General features: G+C 32.4%; 1 protein-coding gene across 1 annotated transcript in view; it reads left to right on the plus strand.

The window, feature by feature from the left end:
• STXBP5L (syntaxin binding protein 5L) overlaps nt 1-19,074 on the plus strand; it is a 430,479-nt gene that overhangs the window by 252,902 nt on the left and 158,503 nt on the right. The window contains exons 9-11 of the mRNA XM_051990611.1: nt 8,385-8,463; nt 13,018-13,172; nt 18,000-18,072. Coding sequence (XP_051846571.1) covers nt 8,385-8,463; nt 13,018-13,172; nt 18,000-18,072 — 307 coding nt within the window. The remainder of the gene's footprint in view (nt 1-8,384; nt 8,464-13,017; nt 13,173-17,999; nt 18,073-19,074) is intronic.

Genomic DNA, 19,074 nt, shown 5'->3' on the forward strand with positions numbered 1-19,074 from the left:
GATACCCCACCCTCAGTCTTGGAATGCTCTTCCTCTTAACCTCCATCTCATAGGTGGAAAACTATACTTTATAGATTTGGATCAAATGTTATAATTTTCTAAGAGCTTTTATTGTCTTCTCTCTCTTCCAGCTACTAATGCCTTCTCTTTTAAAACTACTTTCTATTTCCTCTGTTTTTATCTTATATGAATTGATATGCATAACATGTGATATATGTGTATGTCAGTTTATATGTAACATATACACATATATGTATATATTCATATATGTATATATACATGCACACACATATAAAAATGTGGAGACAGAAACAGAGAAAAAGAGAGAATTACCTACTTGAATGCAAGTTTCATCAAAGAAGGGACTATGTTTTCTTTTTCTTTGTATGATGTGAGTGCTTAATAAATGCTTGTCTGATTTTTTATTAGGCATTCCATCCAGTTTTGGTGTTCTTGTGACCAGTTCTATCTCTTTTACGAGATTTTACTTAAAGTTATTGTAGAATTATTCTCTTATGAAATTTTATCATGGGATTCTTTTAACCTAACATACTTGTCCCATCAGAATATGACTTGTCTTTTGCTTGCTCATTTGTTCAGTCTTTTTTGCTAGTATATTTTTCCCTTATTGAGACTTAATTTATAAACTCATCCATTTTTAAGGCTGGTGGGGTCTGAATTATTTATATAAGCAATTCTCTTAGAGGTGTTAGTGAATATACTTTTACATTTCTTCTGACTATAACTCAATATATTGTGGAAATAAGAATCCAAAAGCTGTGATAGATGCTTAGGAAACTATAGATGGAACCTAGTTGCTGTTCATACCTCCTGCTACTTCTTAAGGTCTTTTGACCCTGAAGCTACTGGATCAAATGAATGGAGTTTTTAATCTTATAGAGCCTTTAGCAGAAAGTCCTGATTGAAGATATAAGAAGTACATCAAAAGCAGCTACATGAAGACTTTATCCTTCAATATGAGTTCTGGAATAGCAGTGATGAGGAGTTTTATTGGTGATAAAGGTTGGCAGAGGGCAGGTGAATTGGGAAGCCATAATGTGTCTCTTTCCTGTTTTCTTAAACAAGGATTACCTTACAAAAAAAATTTTTTTAATCTTTTGCAATCAATGAAAATCTGCCTTAATTTCTTTCTACCTCCTTCCTTTCTCCCTCACTAAAAAAAAGAAAAAAACAAAAGACCCTAATTCCAAACATGTATAATCAAACAAAATAAATTCCCATACAGGCCATATTTTTAATTCTCAGTCTACACTCTGAATTCATTACCACATGGTCAGGAGGTAAGGAGCAAATTTTATTACAAGTCCTCTACAATTGGAGGTAGTCATCATGGGTATCATCGTGAATGAAAATTTATAATTCTTTCAGAATTGTTTATCTTTATCATTGTTTTTGCTATAGTTATTATAACTTGTTATTGTAAAAAAAGTTATTCTACTAATATCGTCTACATTAGTTCATTCCTGAAACATCTCCTATCAACATTTCTTATAGTACAAAAGTATTCCATGACATTCTTACACTATAATTTCTTCAATCATTCTCAAAATAATGAACGTTCCCTCATTTTCCAACTATTTGCTACTACAAAAAGCTGATATCAATATTTTACTACCTATAGGTCAAAGAACAGGAAACTAAATAGGTACCTTGTCAACTAGGAAGTAGCTGAATAAAATATGGCATATGAATTTAATAAAATATTACAGTCCCATAACAAATGAAGAAATGGTTGGATTTTAAACCTGAGACAGACCTATAAAAATTGATACAGTGTAAAGTGAATAGAGCCAGATAACTGTTTATACAGTGACCACAGTGTTATAAATACAAAAATAAATAAATAAATAAACCCTAAGAACTCTGATCGGTGCAATGGCCAATCATGACTCCAGGTAAAGAAGCATTCTTGCCGTCTCTTTATTTAAGTATTATGGCCTATATGTACAGGAAGAGATACATTTTCAAACATAACCTGTTATGGACCAGAACTCTGAACTTGAAACAAAAGATTTTTCCAAGGTACTAAGTTTGTGGAATTGATAGAGACAATAGTTATCTAATTTAGCATGGTTCAGTATGATTAATTTAATCCTACAAAGAGATGTTATGGGCCAAAACTTGAAACAAGGTACTAAGTGGAATTAATGAGACAATGCTTAAATTTAGTTTAGCATTGATTTAATCCGACATCAAATAATGGTTTCCTAGTAATATAAAGATTGGTTTGTACTCAGTGTGGAGCATATAAGCTAGAAGCCTCAGCCAGGGAGATTCAGAGACATTTTGAGAGAAGGCAAAGGACTGGTGGCAGGAGCTTAAGCTCTCAAAATCAAGGGGAGAAATTCAATTCCATCTTCAATCTTCCTGGTGGCTGGCCTGGCCTCCTGTACTTCCCCCACTAAGACCAAGGCCAGACTGAAAGGCTCTCCAGAAAGTTGCCCAGCCCCAGGAGGAGATAATAAAGGATCTGGACAATAAGAAAACTAACTGGGCCCCCGGAAAGGAGACAAGACTTAAAAGAGATAATAAAGGATTTGGACTTTAACACCTGGCTGTACTCGTGTGGTGATTACTGAACTGAAATGAAGGCTGCTCGCAAGACCTCCAGAGACCCTCCAAGGAAACCAAAAAAGAGAACATTACAATAACCAACATGACAAATTTATTAGATTGACTAAACTAATTTGTTGTAAGTAATGGCTTTTATTTGAGAGAAGATAGAGAAAAGGGAAAGAGTAATAGTAATGAAAAAAGTAAATGAATTTCAATGAAACATCTAAAAATATACAGAAGAGAGTAGAACAAAATTCAAAAGATGGTACAGACAAGTAGTAATATTGGTATAAGCGTATTAAATTTAATATATGTTTTTGAAGCTGTTTGTAAATGACTCATGATTCCTTTACAATTATTTTCCTTCCTTTCTTTTTTTGCATGGTACCATTCATATTTACTGATGATTTTTCTTCATAATTTAAAAAAGATGAAGGAATAAAGGAAATATAGGAAGCTAGGAAATTATGATAGTGAAAGCAATTTCCAAATACAAGATCATGTGGGCATGCTTTTTAGCATGATCACCTCTATAGCTGGCTGATGTAGAGATGATACAGTATTTAAGAATGATGAAGAAGGGTTCTGTTCAAAGGGTCACTAACTTGAATATTGAAATCATCAAGTTTAAAGGTAGGGTTGGGGAAATGAAGAAGACTGATTCAAATGCTGAATTTATCAAGAAAAGAGAAAGGATGAATTTTAAAATAATAGCAAAAAGGGTGATATAGCCCAATGGAGTGAATTTCAAAGAAGGGAGAAATGGCAGCAGGGTAAAGGGCTGCATGTTGAAGAATGATGTAAGGTATAAGGCATATACTACTAGTTCTTCTTAGGGCCAGTTTATTGGTGATATGAGAGAATTGGTCCACATTGGAGGGGTGGCCAGGGAGGAGATGACTTAAGTAAACCATCTCTTCTTCTTGACACATTTTGTCAGAGAATATGAAAGGAGGTACTAGCACTAACAAGAGGGTAGCCACAAAATCATATTTTATGATGATCAGCTGTGAATGAATTAGCTTTTCTCAGCAAAGAACTGATCCAAGACAATTCCACGGGACTCATAATGAAAAATACTATCCACTTAAAGAGAAAAAAACTGATGAAATCTGAATGCAGATTCAAGCATATATTTTTATACTTTATTTTGGAGGAGATTTTTGTTTGTATTTTGTTTTACAACATGATTAATATGAAAATGTTTTGTGTGATTGCACATGTATAATCTATATCAAATTGCTTACCATCTCAAAGAGGGAGAAGGGGAGAGAGAAATTGAAACTCAAAATTTTTAAAAGAAATGCTAAAAATTGTTTTTACAAGTAATTGGAAAAATAGAATCTTATTTAAAAAACAAAAGGAATGAAGTATAATCCAGAATGAAACAGATTTCCATTAGAACAAAATGGAATTGAAGAGAGAGAAAACTCTAGGATGAAGGAGACCTATAAAGTGAATGTTTCAGGGGAATATTTGAAAGGAGAAGGCAAAGCAAATCATTAAGTAGGGAGAGATAGACATGAGATGAATATAGATCAGAGATGGGATAAAGAACATATTAAGGTAAAGAAGTATTGAGTTTGACATATGAGTGATAACTCAATTATATAGTTTAGGAGAGAAAGAAATAAGAATGTAACGGCAATGGGACAATGGGACAGTAACAGTAGTAAAAGTGGAGAAGTTTACAAACCAAATTAGAATTCAAAATTCTAATTGGAAATTTGGTGTGAAGATGCCTTTCAAGTGCAGCCTCAGAACTACAAAATGTAGGGGGCACAAACATCAATGGTAATGACAGACGGAAAAGTTAGGTAATAAAGAAGATCTCTCATCCTGAATAGGATGGATTAGGAGATAACCATTTCACTTTTCTGTCCTACAGTCCCAGAGAAAGACTACATCCAGGACTAGGGTTGGTAGCAATGTGGATCTTCCTCCTTCTTTATTGGCAATAATATTTTTCCTCATGAGTTGTGTAGCAAGGGAGGATGAATGAAGTTTCACTCTACATTTTCAATCTCCAGGTAAAACTCCTTGGTTGATCAGAACAGGGTTTGGACTTTTGCATCCAAGAACATTATTTTGTGGAGGCCTATAGTCTGGGCAACATATAACAAGGACAGCCACTTCACTGTTCTGTCTTCTTCCATAACATTTTGACTGGAGTGGCCAAGGTTGCAAAAATCAATGGCAGTAGTGGACTGGAGGATCATGTAGTGAAGGAACTTTTATGATAAAGATCCTGGTGAGAATTTTTCTGGATCTTAACTAAACAAAATTGTCAGTCACACTTTCCTGAATCATATTGCAATTTTAGAATTAATATGATATGCAGTGATACTGATTGAATCAGAGAACGAATACCTAGGCTAAAAGTCTAGACTATTTTTCAATTGGAAAAATAACGCATAGTACTACTGCTCATATCTTGGACAAATAGTTCATTAGTAAAATCAAACAAGTCTACAATTAAATAAGATCATAATCAACTGTGTTGCATTTGAAAAATTATACAGTGTTTTAAATGATCCCAAGATTTTTTTATGAAACAAATTCCATCCATTTTCACATTGATAGTTTTACATTGATATTACTTGGCTGTGAATCAAAGAATACCATAATCTCCTAATTATTAAAGTAGTGTGGGCTCTATATATACAGTAAATGTGAGTAAATTGTATCATATTACCAACAGCCTAAAGGATATTAGACATGTAAATGAGGGCTTCTTAAACTTTTTTCATTCATTATCTCTTTTTGCCCAAGAAATTTCTGTGTGATCCTAGGTATATTAATATACAAGTCAAATATTTACTGATAATAAATCATAATTTTGCAGCCTTCACATTGAGTTATGAGACCTCATATGTGATCATTCACCACAGTTTAAGAAACATGTAGATGACCAAAAATGCAAATTGGTCAGTCATGATGTAAGTATGAAGTATGAAAAATGGATAGTCTGAATGTTGTCAACTTTTACTGTTACAGCATATATATCCAAGCAATATCAAGATATCTAGATAAAGGCATCTACCACATTCATACAATGTTCAATGTTACTTTCTGTGGAGGAATTGTGAAAGGATATAAATGAGTGAAGCATAGATGGTTTGTAATCGATATTTTTGGAGAGAATATCTACATTAGTAAGATCACAGATTCATGGTTTTACCAAAATGGAATAGTAGTTATGCTTTGTACAATTTGTATTCTTTATCATCCTCTGTAACAGTTGTTGGTGCTTATATACCAGGCTGTCTTTATGACACTCCTTTTGTTTGTGCTCATGATGAATGCTGTAAAGTAAAATGATTAATTATTCCATGATGGCTCTCATCTTTGCCTGATAAAACTAATGTTACCAACTTCTTTATTCATTCACCAAGCAGAATCTTAGAATTTAATTTACATTTAACCATCTCTCCATTTCTAATCAGGTCATCCTGATTAAGAAATGTCCCTAGATTCTCAAGGACAATTCTAGTGGAGGATAAATTCTGCCTGGCCTGGCAATAGACTGTCTATTATACAAAAACCAGCCTAGATAAGTACAGAGAAGCTCATCACCCAGTGATGATTTGACCTTGGGAACACATAAAATAAAAGGAAAAGGATCCTAAGTCTCCCCTTCTCTGACTCTGACAGTGTCACTTGGCATCAAAGGTATCAGAAGCTGCTAAGAATAATATGGTTGAGGGAAGAGTATCTATAAACATTAATTCAATTGTTTTAATGCTAAAAGTGAGATTTTTTTTGTCCAATGACCAATAAGATAAAGATGCGAAGACACTATAAAGAATGTTTCCAACACAATATATTTAACAAGTTGTTGATACTGAAAAATGGAAAATTGATAAAAGATAATATTGCATCATTTTTGAGGAGTTTAAATGAAGGCCTCAGTGAAGAAATCCAAAACATCCAAAAACTATCTCAACAGATTATTCATCTTTTTGCTAAGTGGAGAGACATAACAGTAAATTGAAACATTAAGAATTTGTAAAACATTATGGAGTAGGATGGAAGAAAATTAGCAACAGCTTCACCTCAAAACAAAAACAGCAGAAAGCAGAATAATGTAAACTAAGGCCATAGAAATCTTGGCATGTAGCACAACTGAACTGAGTCATCCTGATTATGAAATTGTGTCATGCGATAATATGGAGGCATGCTAATGCAGAGAAGTAATTCTAGGCTGTAAACACTATTGAATAAGACAGATATTCCAAAGTGTTTTTTGTTTATGGACCATGATAGAGAGCTAATTCTCAAGAAAACGGAAAGATTGTCAGCTGCAGTAAGTCAAAGAGAACAATAGGAAGCAATAGATAATTAGATTACTCACATACTGACCAGGTTTTTATATGGTAGATACAGTTTACTGCCAGGTCTGAATTTAATGCCTTTCTTCCTTAGTTAAGGCTGGCTAGGGTTTGTATTATACTTTTGTAACCTTTCAGAATGACCCCAAATTACCTGTAGAATGTGATGAAAGATTAAGACATTAGTAGAAGTTATACAAAGGGATTTATTAAAAATGAACTAAGTCAAGAGTTTGAAAATTTGTGCCAAATTTGAGGGGTCACCATCTATTTCATTCAAATATAGTTACATTACTCCTCCTCTGATGTTGTCAATGGCTTTTCATTACATTTCTATACATTCCACAGAACCCATGTCATAATTTCTTTTTATCTTTAAGAAGCCATTATTTTGGGACAGCTAGGTGGCGCAGTGTTTAGAGCACCAGCCCTGAAGTCAGGAGAACCTGAGTACAAATCTGGTCTCAGATGCTTAACACTTCCTAGCTGTGTGACTCTGGGCAAGTCACTTAATCCCAATTGTCTCAGCAAAAAAAAAAAAAAAAAAAAAAAAAGCCATTATTTTCTGCCAAAAAAACACAGCCTCTGTGAAACTTTTGTTTGTTTATTTTTAAACTAGTTATTCTTATAATCCTTCTGCTCACTTGCCCAAATAGATTTACATTTTAATGAAGATTGAATATAAGATAATGGTTTAGATAGCCTATGAAATTTTTTAAAATTGGATTTCTTTTGTAGGCTAAAGCTTTTCAAGGGATTGATATTAAATATTGATATTGTATATAATGTTATTACTTTGGATACTTTATTTTTGATTCCAAATGGCTAGCCAAAATTCTCAATTCTGTGGTTGCTTTCTTTGCCTTGACACTTATGACATAGCTTGAAAGGTGAGATTAGGAATAGCATGAAATAGATAACATTTATATATAGTGCTTATTAGTGCCAGACACTGTGCTAAATACTTTACAAGTATTACACTTGATCTTCTCTGCAATCTTGGAGAATAAGATGAAGATTAAGAAATCGAGGCAAATAGAGGTTAGGTGACTTGCCCAAATTCATATATCTCACAAATGTTTGAGGCTACATTGAACCCACATCTTTCTGACTCTAGTCCAAATGTTCAATCAACTGCACCAACTAGCTACCCTGACAGTAAGAGTAATATAATTTCCATAAGATGAAAAGCACAATTAGATATAGTACACAACTAATTTGGTTGAATTTTAGGATAGTTAAAAAAAACCCTCAACCAATGATTAATTGGTTCAGAACCCGTATATAGATTTAGCCTCAATTATGTATATGATTATTATTGTTGTCAAAATTCCTTTTCAGATCTAAAATTCTCTCATTTTATATTAGACATTTAACTGTATTATTACCTTTTCATTATATGTCTTTAGTTGCTTATTTTGTATTCACTGGTAATCAGAATTTTAAAAGTTTAATAAAATCCTTTTCTTTCTTTAGGAAAAAGTCAGAGAGATGGAAGAAAGCCTGAGTCTTGTAAACCAATTCTTAAAGTTGAGTACAAGACCTGTAGGAACAGGTATGTGTTTTTACATCTGTGTTTATGTTAAGGAGAAAAAAGGAAGATGGATTGAGAATTGTATACAAAATAAAAGATGTAAAAGACAATAGGAAAGAAGCTTTCACTCTTGTCTATAAGTTTTAAAAAATACTTAACATAAATAATTATAAATGTGATTTTTAAAAATATTTAATTATAATTTCCCAGCATTTTAATTATATTTACCCTATAACTGGCTTTAATCATCTGATTCTCATTAGTTAATAATGGACATTATTATATTGATTATTTTATTATTTTACCAATATTAGCATTTTATTTTAAGTTTAAATAAATATGAGATCAATTCATCATAGCACTCAACCAAGACACAATGAGTACCCATTAAGTGTTAAACTATTAAGTTAACCTATTAAGTGAATAACCAGACACAGTATTAGGTGACAATGTATTAATGACAGGTAGATTATAAAAATCAATTAATCAATAAATACACATTGAATAGTACGCCTAACTTACTTTGTACCTAACATTATTCTAGGTACTAATAGGTAAAAGGAAATAATCTGTTATCCACAAGGAATTTGCAATATATTTGAAGAAATGAAATCTATGATAAGAAGACAAGAAACTGTGATTGAGATAATGCCATGTAAATCAGTTATTTAAAAATTCTTTAAAACTTTTGGCCCAGATACTAAATAGAAAATAAATTAAGATAGAGATCAAAATATCTCTATTAAATGGAGGTCAAGGAAAAACTTCACTGAGATCTGGGACCTGAACTATATCTTGAAGGATGAATAAAATGTGAGTTGACCAAAGGGAGAAAAGACATTTTGGGCAGAACTGCCATTAAGATTGAAGGCACAGAAAAGCAGAACTGTGAAAAACATAAGAAAGTGATTGCTAAGCGATTGTCATTATTATTTTTTTTCTCTGAGGCAATTGAGGTTAAGTGACTTGCCCAAGGTCACACAGCTAGGAAATGTTAAGTATCTGAGACCAAACTCTGGTCCTCCTGACTTCAGGGCTGGTGCTCTATCCACTGTGCCACCTAGTTGCCCCTATTGTCAGTATTCTTTTGAAAAATTGTACAGAAAGGGGAAAGTGTCATAGGATAGAAAGATAAATATCCTAGTTTTCAAAAAGGTAAAGAAGCAGATAATTACATGTCAGTGACTTTAATATTGGTTTCTGGAAAATATGGTCTCATAAAGAGTAGACTTTTCTATCAGCATTACTACACTGGTAGATCAGAAGACAGAGTTTGCCTAGATTCCAGCAAAGTATTTGATTAAATTTTTCAAGTCATCTTCTCAGAAAATGCCCTAAGATCTGGACCAGATGATAGTATAGTTAGGTGAATTCAGAACTGGTTGAATGACCCAGATTTAAAGAGCAGTCATTAAAAGTCACCAGGGAGAGATGTCTCTTTGCTAAAATCCTGTTTTAAATTACTGCATTAATGGATTTTAGTGAGTTGTAAAGCATATGCTTGATATGCCAATATTCTTACAGCAGCATTTGTGTGTGTTAGAAAAAAATTGTAAAAAACAAACCAATGAAAAACCCTAGGTACCCATTGATTGAAAGCTGAGCAAATTGTGCTAAATAGAATGTTATTGTACCTCATTCATGAATATGAGGAACCATTGGGAAAACTAATGTTAACTGATGGAGTGTGAGAAAATCCACAATGATTATAATAGTATGCATGTAAAAAAAAAAAAAAAAACCAAAGATCAAGAGCTAAATAAAACATTAAATTAGATTAATGTTATGTACAACAATATATAAATCAACATTTAGGTACTTGCAGCCTGTTTTGATTCTTTTATAGAAAAAAGAACTTTTCCCATTTTCTATCCCTTCATACTATCCCTTGTGCCCAGCTCTATGCCAGATCCTTGACTGTATTTTCTCTTTTATTTCTTATTTCTTTTCTCTTCCTTCCTTCTTCCCTCCTTCCCTTCCTTCCTCTTTTCCTTTTCTTCTCCTTCCCCTTTTTCCCCACTTTCCTTTCTATCATCCTTCCTTCCTTTCTTCTTTCCTTCCTGTCTTCCTGCCTTCCTGCATTTCTTCTTTTTTTGCTGGCTCCCTTCTCTTTCTTGTCTTCTTTCTCCCTCTTGCCTTCTAGATACCAATCCCCTCTCCTTACCTTTTTGTTTGAATTGCCTACATCTGTGGCACTTCGTTCTAAGAAATATTCATTCTCTTTTTCTCCTTTCTCTCTCTGGGATAATTCTATCTGCTTTTCCTTCATTATTTTTACCCATAAATTCTTTATCTTTATTTTGGCAATGACCCTACATAAGACTTATAAAGCAACAGCCTTATTTCCTTCTTGTAACATATAAATACTCATCTGTCATTTAATATTTTTGTCTTATAGAATGTGATTTGTTTATGTTTCTTAAATTCCTTTTCTTTGATTAATTTACATATGAAATTCCCTGCTCACCTCTGATTTCCTTAATTGGAATGATTCAGATTTCTCCCTTTTGGGAAAATCTTTTTCTTTTTCTATCAAGTTGTTCAGAGTTATCTGACTGATAGAAACAGTCTTTAGACTGTTTCCACCATCTCTGTATTTAAGATCAGAGACTAAAAAGTGGTTCACAACCAGATTAAAATGTAATTGGGAAACATTTGTCAAAATAAATAAAAATGAAATATAGATCTTAATTTGTGATTTTCTAAGTCAATGTGGCCTAAAGGGATCTCTTTCTATTTGAATTTGACACTATTGTTTAAAAATCCTTGGCTTTGGATTGTAGCTACCTCAGCCTTATGCTTCTATTTTTGCTGTTATTTGATTTTGTTCTGCTGTTCTTTGTTCTTCCTCTGCATTTTTAGTTCTAAATCTGCTACAGTTTTTCTGTCTGTTATTTTAGTGAGGTTTTCTATTATTTCTTATAGACAACTTACACTCATTTGTCTTTTTTGAATTCATCTTTGAAAAATCATAATTTATATCTTCATTCCATCCTTATTTCTTGCATTCATTATTCTATTGCATTTGTAAACTACTCTGTGAAGATTCTTAAAGTTGTTCTATTCTTATTTCTGGATAGCTGATGTTTATAGTATTGTAGTATTCTTGTAACTGGTCTCTTATTTAATTGGAGAAGGAAAATCCTGGTGAGGAAATTCCCTTTTCCAGGGTAAATCTTTGCTTGCTTTCCAATGTATAGTCTTAGAGAGAAGTCTGAAGTTAAATGATTTGCTAATTGCATTTTGTCAGTGTGTATATAAGGCAGGACTTGAAACCAAATCTTCCTGACTTAAAGATGTGAATTATTTGTCTAAATAAAAACTTTCAAAAAATTTATCATCTTCACTTTAATTTCGTGTTTTGAAATCTGTCAGTTGGGGGCAGTTAGTTGGTGTAGTGCATAGAGTAACAGTCCTGAAGTCAGGAGGACCTGAGTTCAAATATGGCCTCAGACACTTAACATTTCCTGGATGTGTGACCCCGGGCAAATCAATTAACTCAATTGCCTCAGCAAAAAAAAAAAAAAAAAAAAAAAAAAAAACCTATCATTTGGCTAATTAACTTCCATTGAAATATTTTACTACTTAGTACAAAATTAAAGCAGAGTAAATTTAAATTAAATACTTAAGTTGGCATCAGTAGTATGACAGATATATAAGGAACATAGACATTTACTTTACATTATAACAAGATTTTAATAAAGGTTTTTTACTTGTTAGAAATGTAACAGGAGTAGCAGCTATTCCTGTTAGTATTGGTATTGTAATATCTATACCATGATGTAGTTAGAAAAAATTCTGCAGAATGAAATTAATTTACTACTAATTTACTGTAGTCTCCAGCGATAAGTGAATGCTCAAGTTGAATAAGTGAGATGGAATGAAATTCTTTAGAGAATTGCTAAAAATATTCTAAAATTTTATATGTTTCACACACAAAAATTGTACTGAAAAAATAGCCAGCTTACAAAGAAAGAAATTGAGGTTATATTGTCATCCAAAAGAAGTTACTATTTGATGTTCAGCTTATTTTTAATTTTTTATTTTGTATATGTGCAAAAATGCACATATATACACATATATGATTCTACATTGGTATTGTATGGAAAAAGAGAAATGGGAGATCATAAACTGTTCTGCAAATTTTAAATAACTATTAATATCCTGTTTACATTTCATTATTTGTATCAATATCTAGCAACCCAATGGAAATCTGAAGATTGAGTTGAATTAGTTTAATAGAGTTATATCTTAAAAACCCTAGGAATTAAGATAAATTTGCTTTTTTGTGCTATTTTTCCTTCTCACTGATCACACTTCTAGAATCAGCACTGCTATTAGCAATTGATCTACTTATTTGTGATGCTAATAGTAGCAATTTCAGTTTCAACCCAAAAGAGAAGAGAAGGAAACACCAAAACAGACTTAGAGAGAATATTACTGAGGCAGAGAGCCTTTGGGTATGTACCAGATAACTTCCTGTAGGCTGCCCTTTATTCTTGTTGTTCTGGCCCCATGAATAAGTAGGTGTCATCTTAAGATTCTCCAGTCTTATTAACCCCTTTTTTTATGTAGTGAACCATTTATAATCTTTTCTGGTGGACTGGCCTATGACAAAGCTTGTAGAAGACCAAGTTTGACCATCATGCATGGAAAATCAATCACAGTTCTCGAAATGGATCACCCTATTGTTGAGTTTCTAACTCTCTGTGAAACACCCTATCCAAATGGTAAGTTGAAAAAATACTATTACAATAGAAAATATCATTTAATTATGAATATTACTTCACATATTTCCAACACAGTAAAGCTTAACTATTTTTAGTTTTGGCAGCTGACATCACTGTGAATACAATGCTGTGAGCTGCTGATGCTGGAGCAGGGCCTGCAGCTGTGTCTCATTACCCAACTAGAAGTGAGATAGATTCGGCTACAGCACTCCTGGAGCTCCAAAGTGCTAACATAAGGTAAGTGCTTGAAACTTTGATAGGGATGGTGGAAGCTGAGCTGGGAGAGTCTGGTAGGGGTCCTGAAGCAAAATCACTTGGAGGAAATTGAGACCTTATAGCAGCCCTTCCCAGTCCACCTCCACCTGCCCAGTCTCAGGGCCAGTCAAAGTTTAAAGCACTTACCAGATGTCAGGACTCCGGAACTGTCGTGGTGCTACAGTCACATCTCTCTCACTTCTGGATTTACAACAGATGTGACTGCAGCACCTCTAGCAATTTTTTTTTTTTGGTTTATTGATACACAGTTGTGACCTTGATGTACAGATTTATCATACAACCCTTCAGATTCATTGTGATCTTGATGTATAGATGCATCATACAACTCTTCAAATTCACATTGAAAAGGAAGAACATTTTTGCAGGAAAAACTGGTTTATGCAGTTCTTTTTATTCTTCAGAGTTTAGAAGGTTACAAATCCACAAAAATTATGATGCTAATTTTTAATCAGCTAACAATTATTTATTGAGTGCTTGCTATGGGCTTAGAAATGTGCTAGGTACACATTTTATAAAATACCAAAATATAAGATGTGGTATTTGGCCTCAAAAATCTTTCAGTCCAGTTAGGAGGAGATCAGACAAACATGAGAAATGGTAACCCATTTCTCCTATAAGCTACCAAGTCATATAGTACAAAATGTATTATAGGAATTCATAAAATAGGAAAATAAGTGAAGGTTTTCTGGAGAAGATAGAAGATGAGCCTTGGCCTTGAAGAATGGATAGGATTTAAAGAGCAGAAAGGAAACAGCATGAGCAACGACAGAGGTAGAAAGGTGGAACAATCAAGTAAATTCTTGGTACCATCCTGATTTGAGTAGATAGTGTAGATTAATTGGAAATATACTGTTTAATTAAGTAGATTGAAACTAGATTACAGAGGATTTAATGGAATTATGTAGCACAATGGATAAAGTATTATTCTATGAGTGAGGAAGAACTTCATCCAAATCCTTCCTCACACATTTAAGAGTTGTGTGTCCCCCGGGTAAGTTACTAAATCTGTCTCATACTTTCCATTTTCTCTTCTGTAAAATGAGGAAGTTGAACTAAGCAGACTCTGAAGTCCCTTCCAGTTCCCTTCCAAATGATCCTATGAAACTATGACTTTATTTAATAGGAAATGAAGATCTCTTGTTTGAGGAGTACCATGGTGAAAGTGTAACTTAAGAAGACTAATATGGCAGAAACTTGAAGGATAAGTTTGAGATTAAAAGGGAATAGAGTAAGGGAAGCTACTGAGGCAACTGTTCAAATCCTGAACCCTGACATGATTGGTGACTCACTTGAGATAATGGTAAAAATGGAAAGAAAGAGTTGGAATGCAAGAGATAAGAAAAAAAATTTTAAAAACCATTTGAAAACTGACTGGGAACCTATAATAAATTAGATAGTTGAATCAAAAGATGATTTCAAATGTGGCTGACTGGAATAATTGTATTTCCAATTAACAAAGTCATAAAATTGTTTGAGAGGGGAGAGATTAATTTAGTTTTAGCTGTGTTGTATGCATGTATCCATCAAAAGGTGCCAGGGTGACATAAAGATTTAATTCCAGATAGAGTCTCCTCCAGGCCATACAAATAACACCTCCATCAGAAAGATATGGGAACCATTCATTCATTCTTCAAAAAACATTTATTAAGTGCCTGCTAATCCAAGCATGGTGCTCAGTGCTGGAGATAAAGACAAAAAAATAGTCATTTCCTTCAAAGAGTTTACATTGTATTAGGAGGACTTGACACATACATAGATAAGTAAATATAAAAACATATACAAAGGAAATATAAAGTCTCATGGATTTAAGGGGAAGTCAGATTACAACTGAATTTTTTTGTAGGAGATGAGCTTTGAAGGAAACTAAGAATTCTGAAAAGTGAAGTGAGAATCCAATGCTTTTCAGGAATGAAAGTGCAAAGAACTGATACTTGTGTTTTACAGCTTAAAACAATGCAAAAGAAATAGTTTAAAGTAACATTGCATCCTTCCAGGACAAGTTTTAGATCTGTATTATGATAATTTAACCATAAAATAATAATCTCATGAGTTTATATTGCCTTGACTATTGTTTTCAAACTAATACATTTAGTGAATAGTAGAGGGGAAAGGAAGAAAAATTATTAGTGCTTCAAAATTTTGCGGGGATAAAAGGGAAGGAACATAATTAAAGTAGTATTTTTCACCTATCAGAATGATCCTATCTACTCTATGTATCTTGTATATACTTATTAGGAGTAACTAACCTGGGTTCAGTTAACTTGTTTTTTTGATGACTATATTTCAATATAATTGGGTTCTCTTACAATCCTATGTATTTTATCCTATAAACTTAAAGACATTACTTTGACACAGGGTCCATAGATCAAAAGAAGTCTGGTCTAATTATTCAATGTCTTCTCTCCCATGATGCTGTAGGCTCCTTTAGGGAACATAGTAGGCATTTAATGGTTATTGATGGTTCAGTCACATGTCTCCAAATTTCAGTTACATGGCATTTTAAATCTAGGAGAACATAATAATTTAAAACAAACTACTTGCTTTAACAAGTGAGAAAATTGATGCTCACATGAGATAAAATAATTTTCTCAGAGACTTACAATAATTCACTTGCCAAAAGACCAGAATTCCAAGTCTCTTCACTCCAAGATTAGTGGTCATTCCACTATAATATGTTTGTTTCCATATGCTTTGTTTCAAATAAACAGACACTTAATAGTTGACAGAATTTTTCAGTTTTCATAAGAATATGTTGTATCATGTAGATCCAGGCATAATACACTCACATATTCATACATAGTGATATATATGTACTCACAGATAATGCTCAGATACTAATGAAAGAAACTAACGGGACAAGAAGAAGGAGTCAAAAACTAATTTTATAGCCTTAGAGTAGTCTTTAGGGTATTCAACAGTGTATTTATTTTCTTTGTAGCAATCCACTGTGTCATCCTTAAAATGAATGCCCAAGAATTACTTCATTATAGGACTTACTTTATATCTTTGAATTTTAAAATAACACCAAGGATTCCAGGATTTCTTTGGACAAAACCAAGAAAAACTTTGTAGAATTTGGACTTTGAAAGCCCTTGTGATTCTAGGAGCTCCTGCACGAGGTTAGAATTACAGTACTCACAAAGTTAGCTTACTTTGTTCCTATAGTTGGGATTTGTGATTCCATGGGTATTTTAGTTTTAGATTTTCTTTCCAGGTTATGACTACTTTGGAATTGATCCATGGTATTCACAAATACCATGTGTATGTGTATGAATTGTTGATTATATAGAAAAGATGTTGCATAGGATGTTTTGTAAAGATATTAAATAAATGAATTAATTAATTCATCAAATGAATAAAGGCAAAAACTGGTTTAAAAAAAAAAGACAAGATAGCCTTACTTGTCACTGGTTAACAAAAAAAGACTCTCAATCATAGAGAGAAATAGGCAGTCAAGGCACACTGACTTCTAAGTTATTTCTTTAGACTTCTGTCTAATGTTGAGCTTGTATAATATTCTCATTATTTTTAAGAGGTAACAATCACTTTGATTTATAAAATTTGTGAATGTCTTTTTCTTAAAGGTTCAATCGAATGATTTGCTTTAAATGTTGAATTCTGATTATAGACTACCTGGGGAGTTTCAGAAAGTATAATAAAGGTATATACGCAATTGTAGAAATCCAATAATTGTCTTGTTTTCTTTTTTCAAATAAAATCTTTTGGGGGGAAAGACACAGTACTTAAGGGAATATTAGTTAGCATTAATCAGGACAATATAAACTAGCAATCAAGAAAAACAGTGAAAAATTTAGATATCAGAGATATTTGTAATTATATAATTAGTTTATATTATTTATTAGCTGTGAAAGATACAAATGCTTAAATCTTAATGAAGTCACAAAACCATGCCATATTAAAATAAATAAATAAGTAATGGCTTAATTAGTGAATTATTACATTATAAAAGAGAGACTTTTATTTGTTTCAGATGTAAGGAGCTATTTTTATCATCCTAAACCTTCACTTAACTCTGCTCATTTTAGCAGTATGTACTAATCAGTAGTAGGTACTCAGAAAATACATGCTAAAATCTAATGAATTAAGTTGGATATAGGCTCAAGAAAATTAATGACCACCTCAGCAAAGTGGACATATCACATTTCATATGCATGGGACATTTTTTAGTTCACCCTTTTGTTGGCAAAAGTCCAAATGCTAGGAAGAAGGTAAGATGTAAATAAATACAAGTGGTGACTATCTCACCCATTCAGGTTATTTTAGTGTTTTATCTCTAACAGCATCCAATGTTTATGAAACCCTCCACAAAATTCTTCATATCTACAGTGACAACCTTAATCCTAAGTATGACAAATGAATTTAAAAGAAATAATTATGATCCCCAAATTTTCCTTTGACCCTTGAGTCATTCTGATTTTGATGTAAATGGAATTTTTAAAAGATATTAAGGACTGAAACTTTAGTGGTAGCAGTAAAAAATATTTAATATGAAAGCTTGCCATTTTTCTTTGCTTGTGTATTTATTTTTAGAATTTCAAGAACCTTATGCTGTAGTAGTGCTTCTGGAGAAAGATCTAATTGTAGTTGACCTGACACAAAGCAAGTAAGTTCCACATGTGCAGATGATTCTTAATCTGATTTTCATTATAATTTATAATTTAAAGTAGTCAAGGACAAGAATCTTCTTTCTTTTAATATTAAAAACCTTTTCATGAATATGTTTTACTCGAAATTTTGGAAATAGGTCCAAATTGTTTGGAAATGAAAAACCCCAATATATTTTGGGGAGTTTGTAACTAGCTAGAAAAGCAGTGTAGGGAAAGGATTTTATTCGAAGATTAAGAACATGGGAAATAGATCATGTCTTTGTCACTGCATATATTTTATTAGGGATGTATATATATGTTTGATGACAAAAAAACTAATGTATATACTGTAAAGATATTGTATATTTAAATAGACAAATTAACAATGAGAAGGAGTTGAGATTGGGGAATTATTGACAAAAGAATACAATTCTCTCCAGGAATTGTATTATATGTCTATATCTATATCTATATCTATATCTATATCTATATCTATATCTATATCTATATCTATATCTATATCTATATACACACATATATGTATATATATACACGCACATATATATGTATATATACATATATAATATTATATTTTAATAGGTATTATAATATTATTATATCTTTAAGTAGATAAACTAACAATGAGAAGAAGTTGAGGTTGGGGAATTAGAGAGGAGAGAAGCTTTATTTTCTCCAGGAATTTCCATAGTAGGCACTAAATGTTCTCCAAATAGATCTAGAGGTCTATTCTTTGTATTAGAAGTAGTGAATTTCAAACCAACATATATTCTCCCTGCCACATTTTAAGTGGTAGTGGATTTGAAACTTATGAACCTTTGTATCCTGTGCAATAGAGTAGTAAAGGTCTATTCTCTTAGACACTAAATTTTACTGAAGTCCACATGTGAATCTAAATCCTTTTCTGTAGTGAAGAATCCATGCTAATTTGTAGCATGTCTTGAAACAAGTTTTATATTCATAGCAGCACAATATCTGTATTATTATTTTGATAGCTATAA

The sequence above is a fragment of the Antechinus flavipes genome, chromosome 3 (assembly GCF_016432865.1).
Source record: "Antechinus flavipes isolate AdamAnt ecotype Samford, QLD, Australia chromosome 3, AdamAnt_v2, whole genome shotgun sequence".
In the NCBI taxonomy this organism is placed as follows: domain Eukaryota; kingdom Metazoa; phylum Chordata; class Mammalia; order Dasyuromorphia; family Dasyuridae; genus Antechinus; species Antechinus flavipes.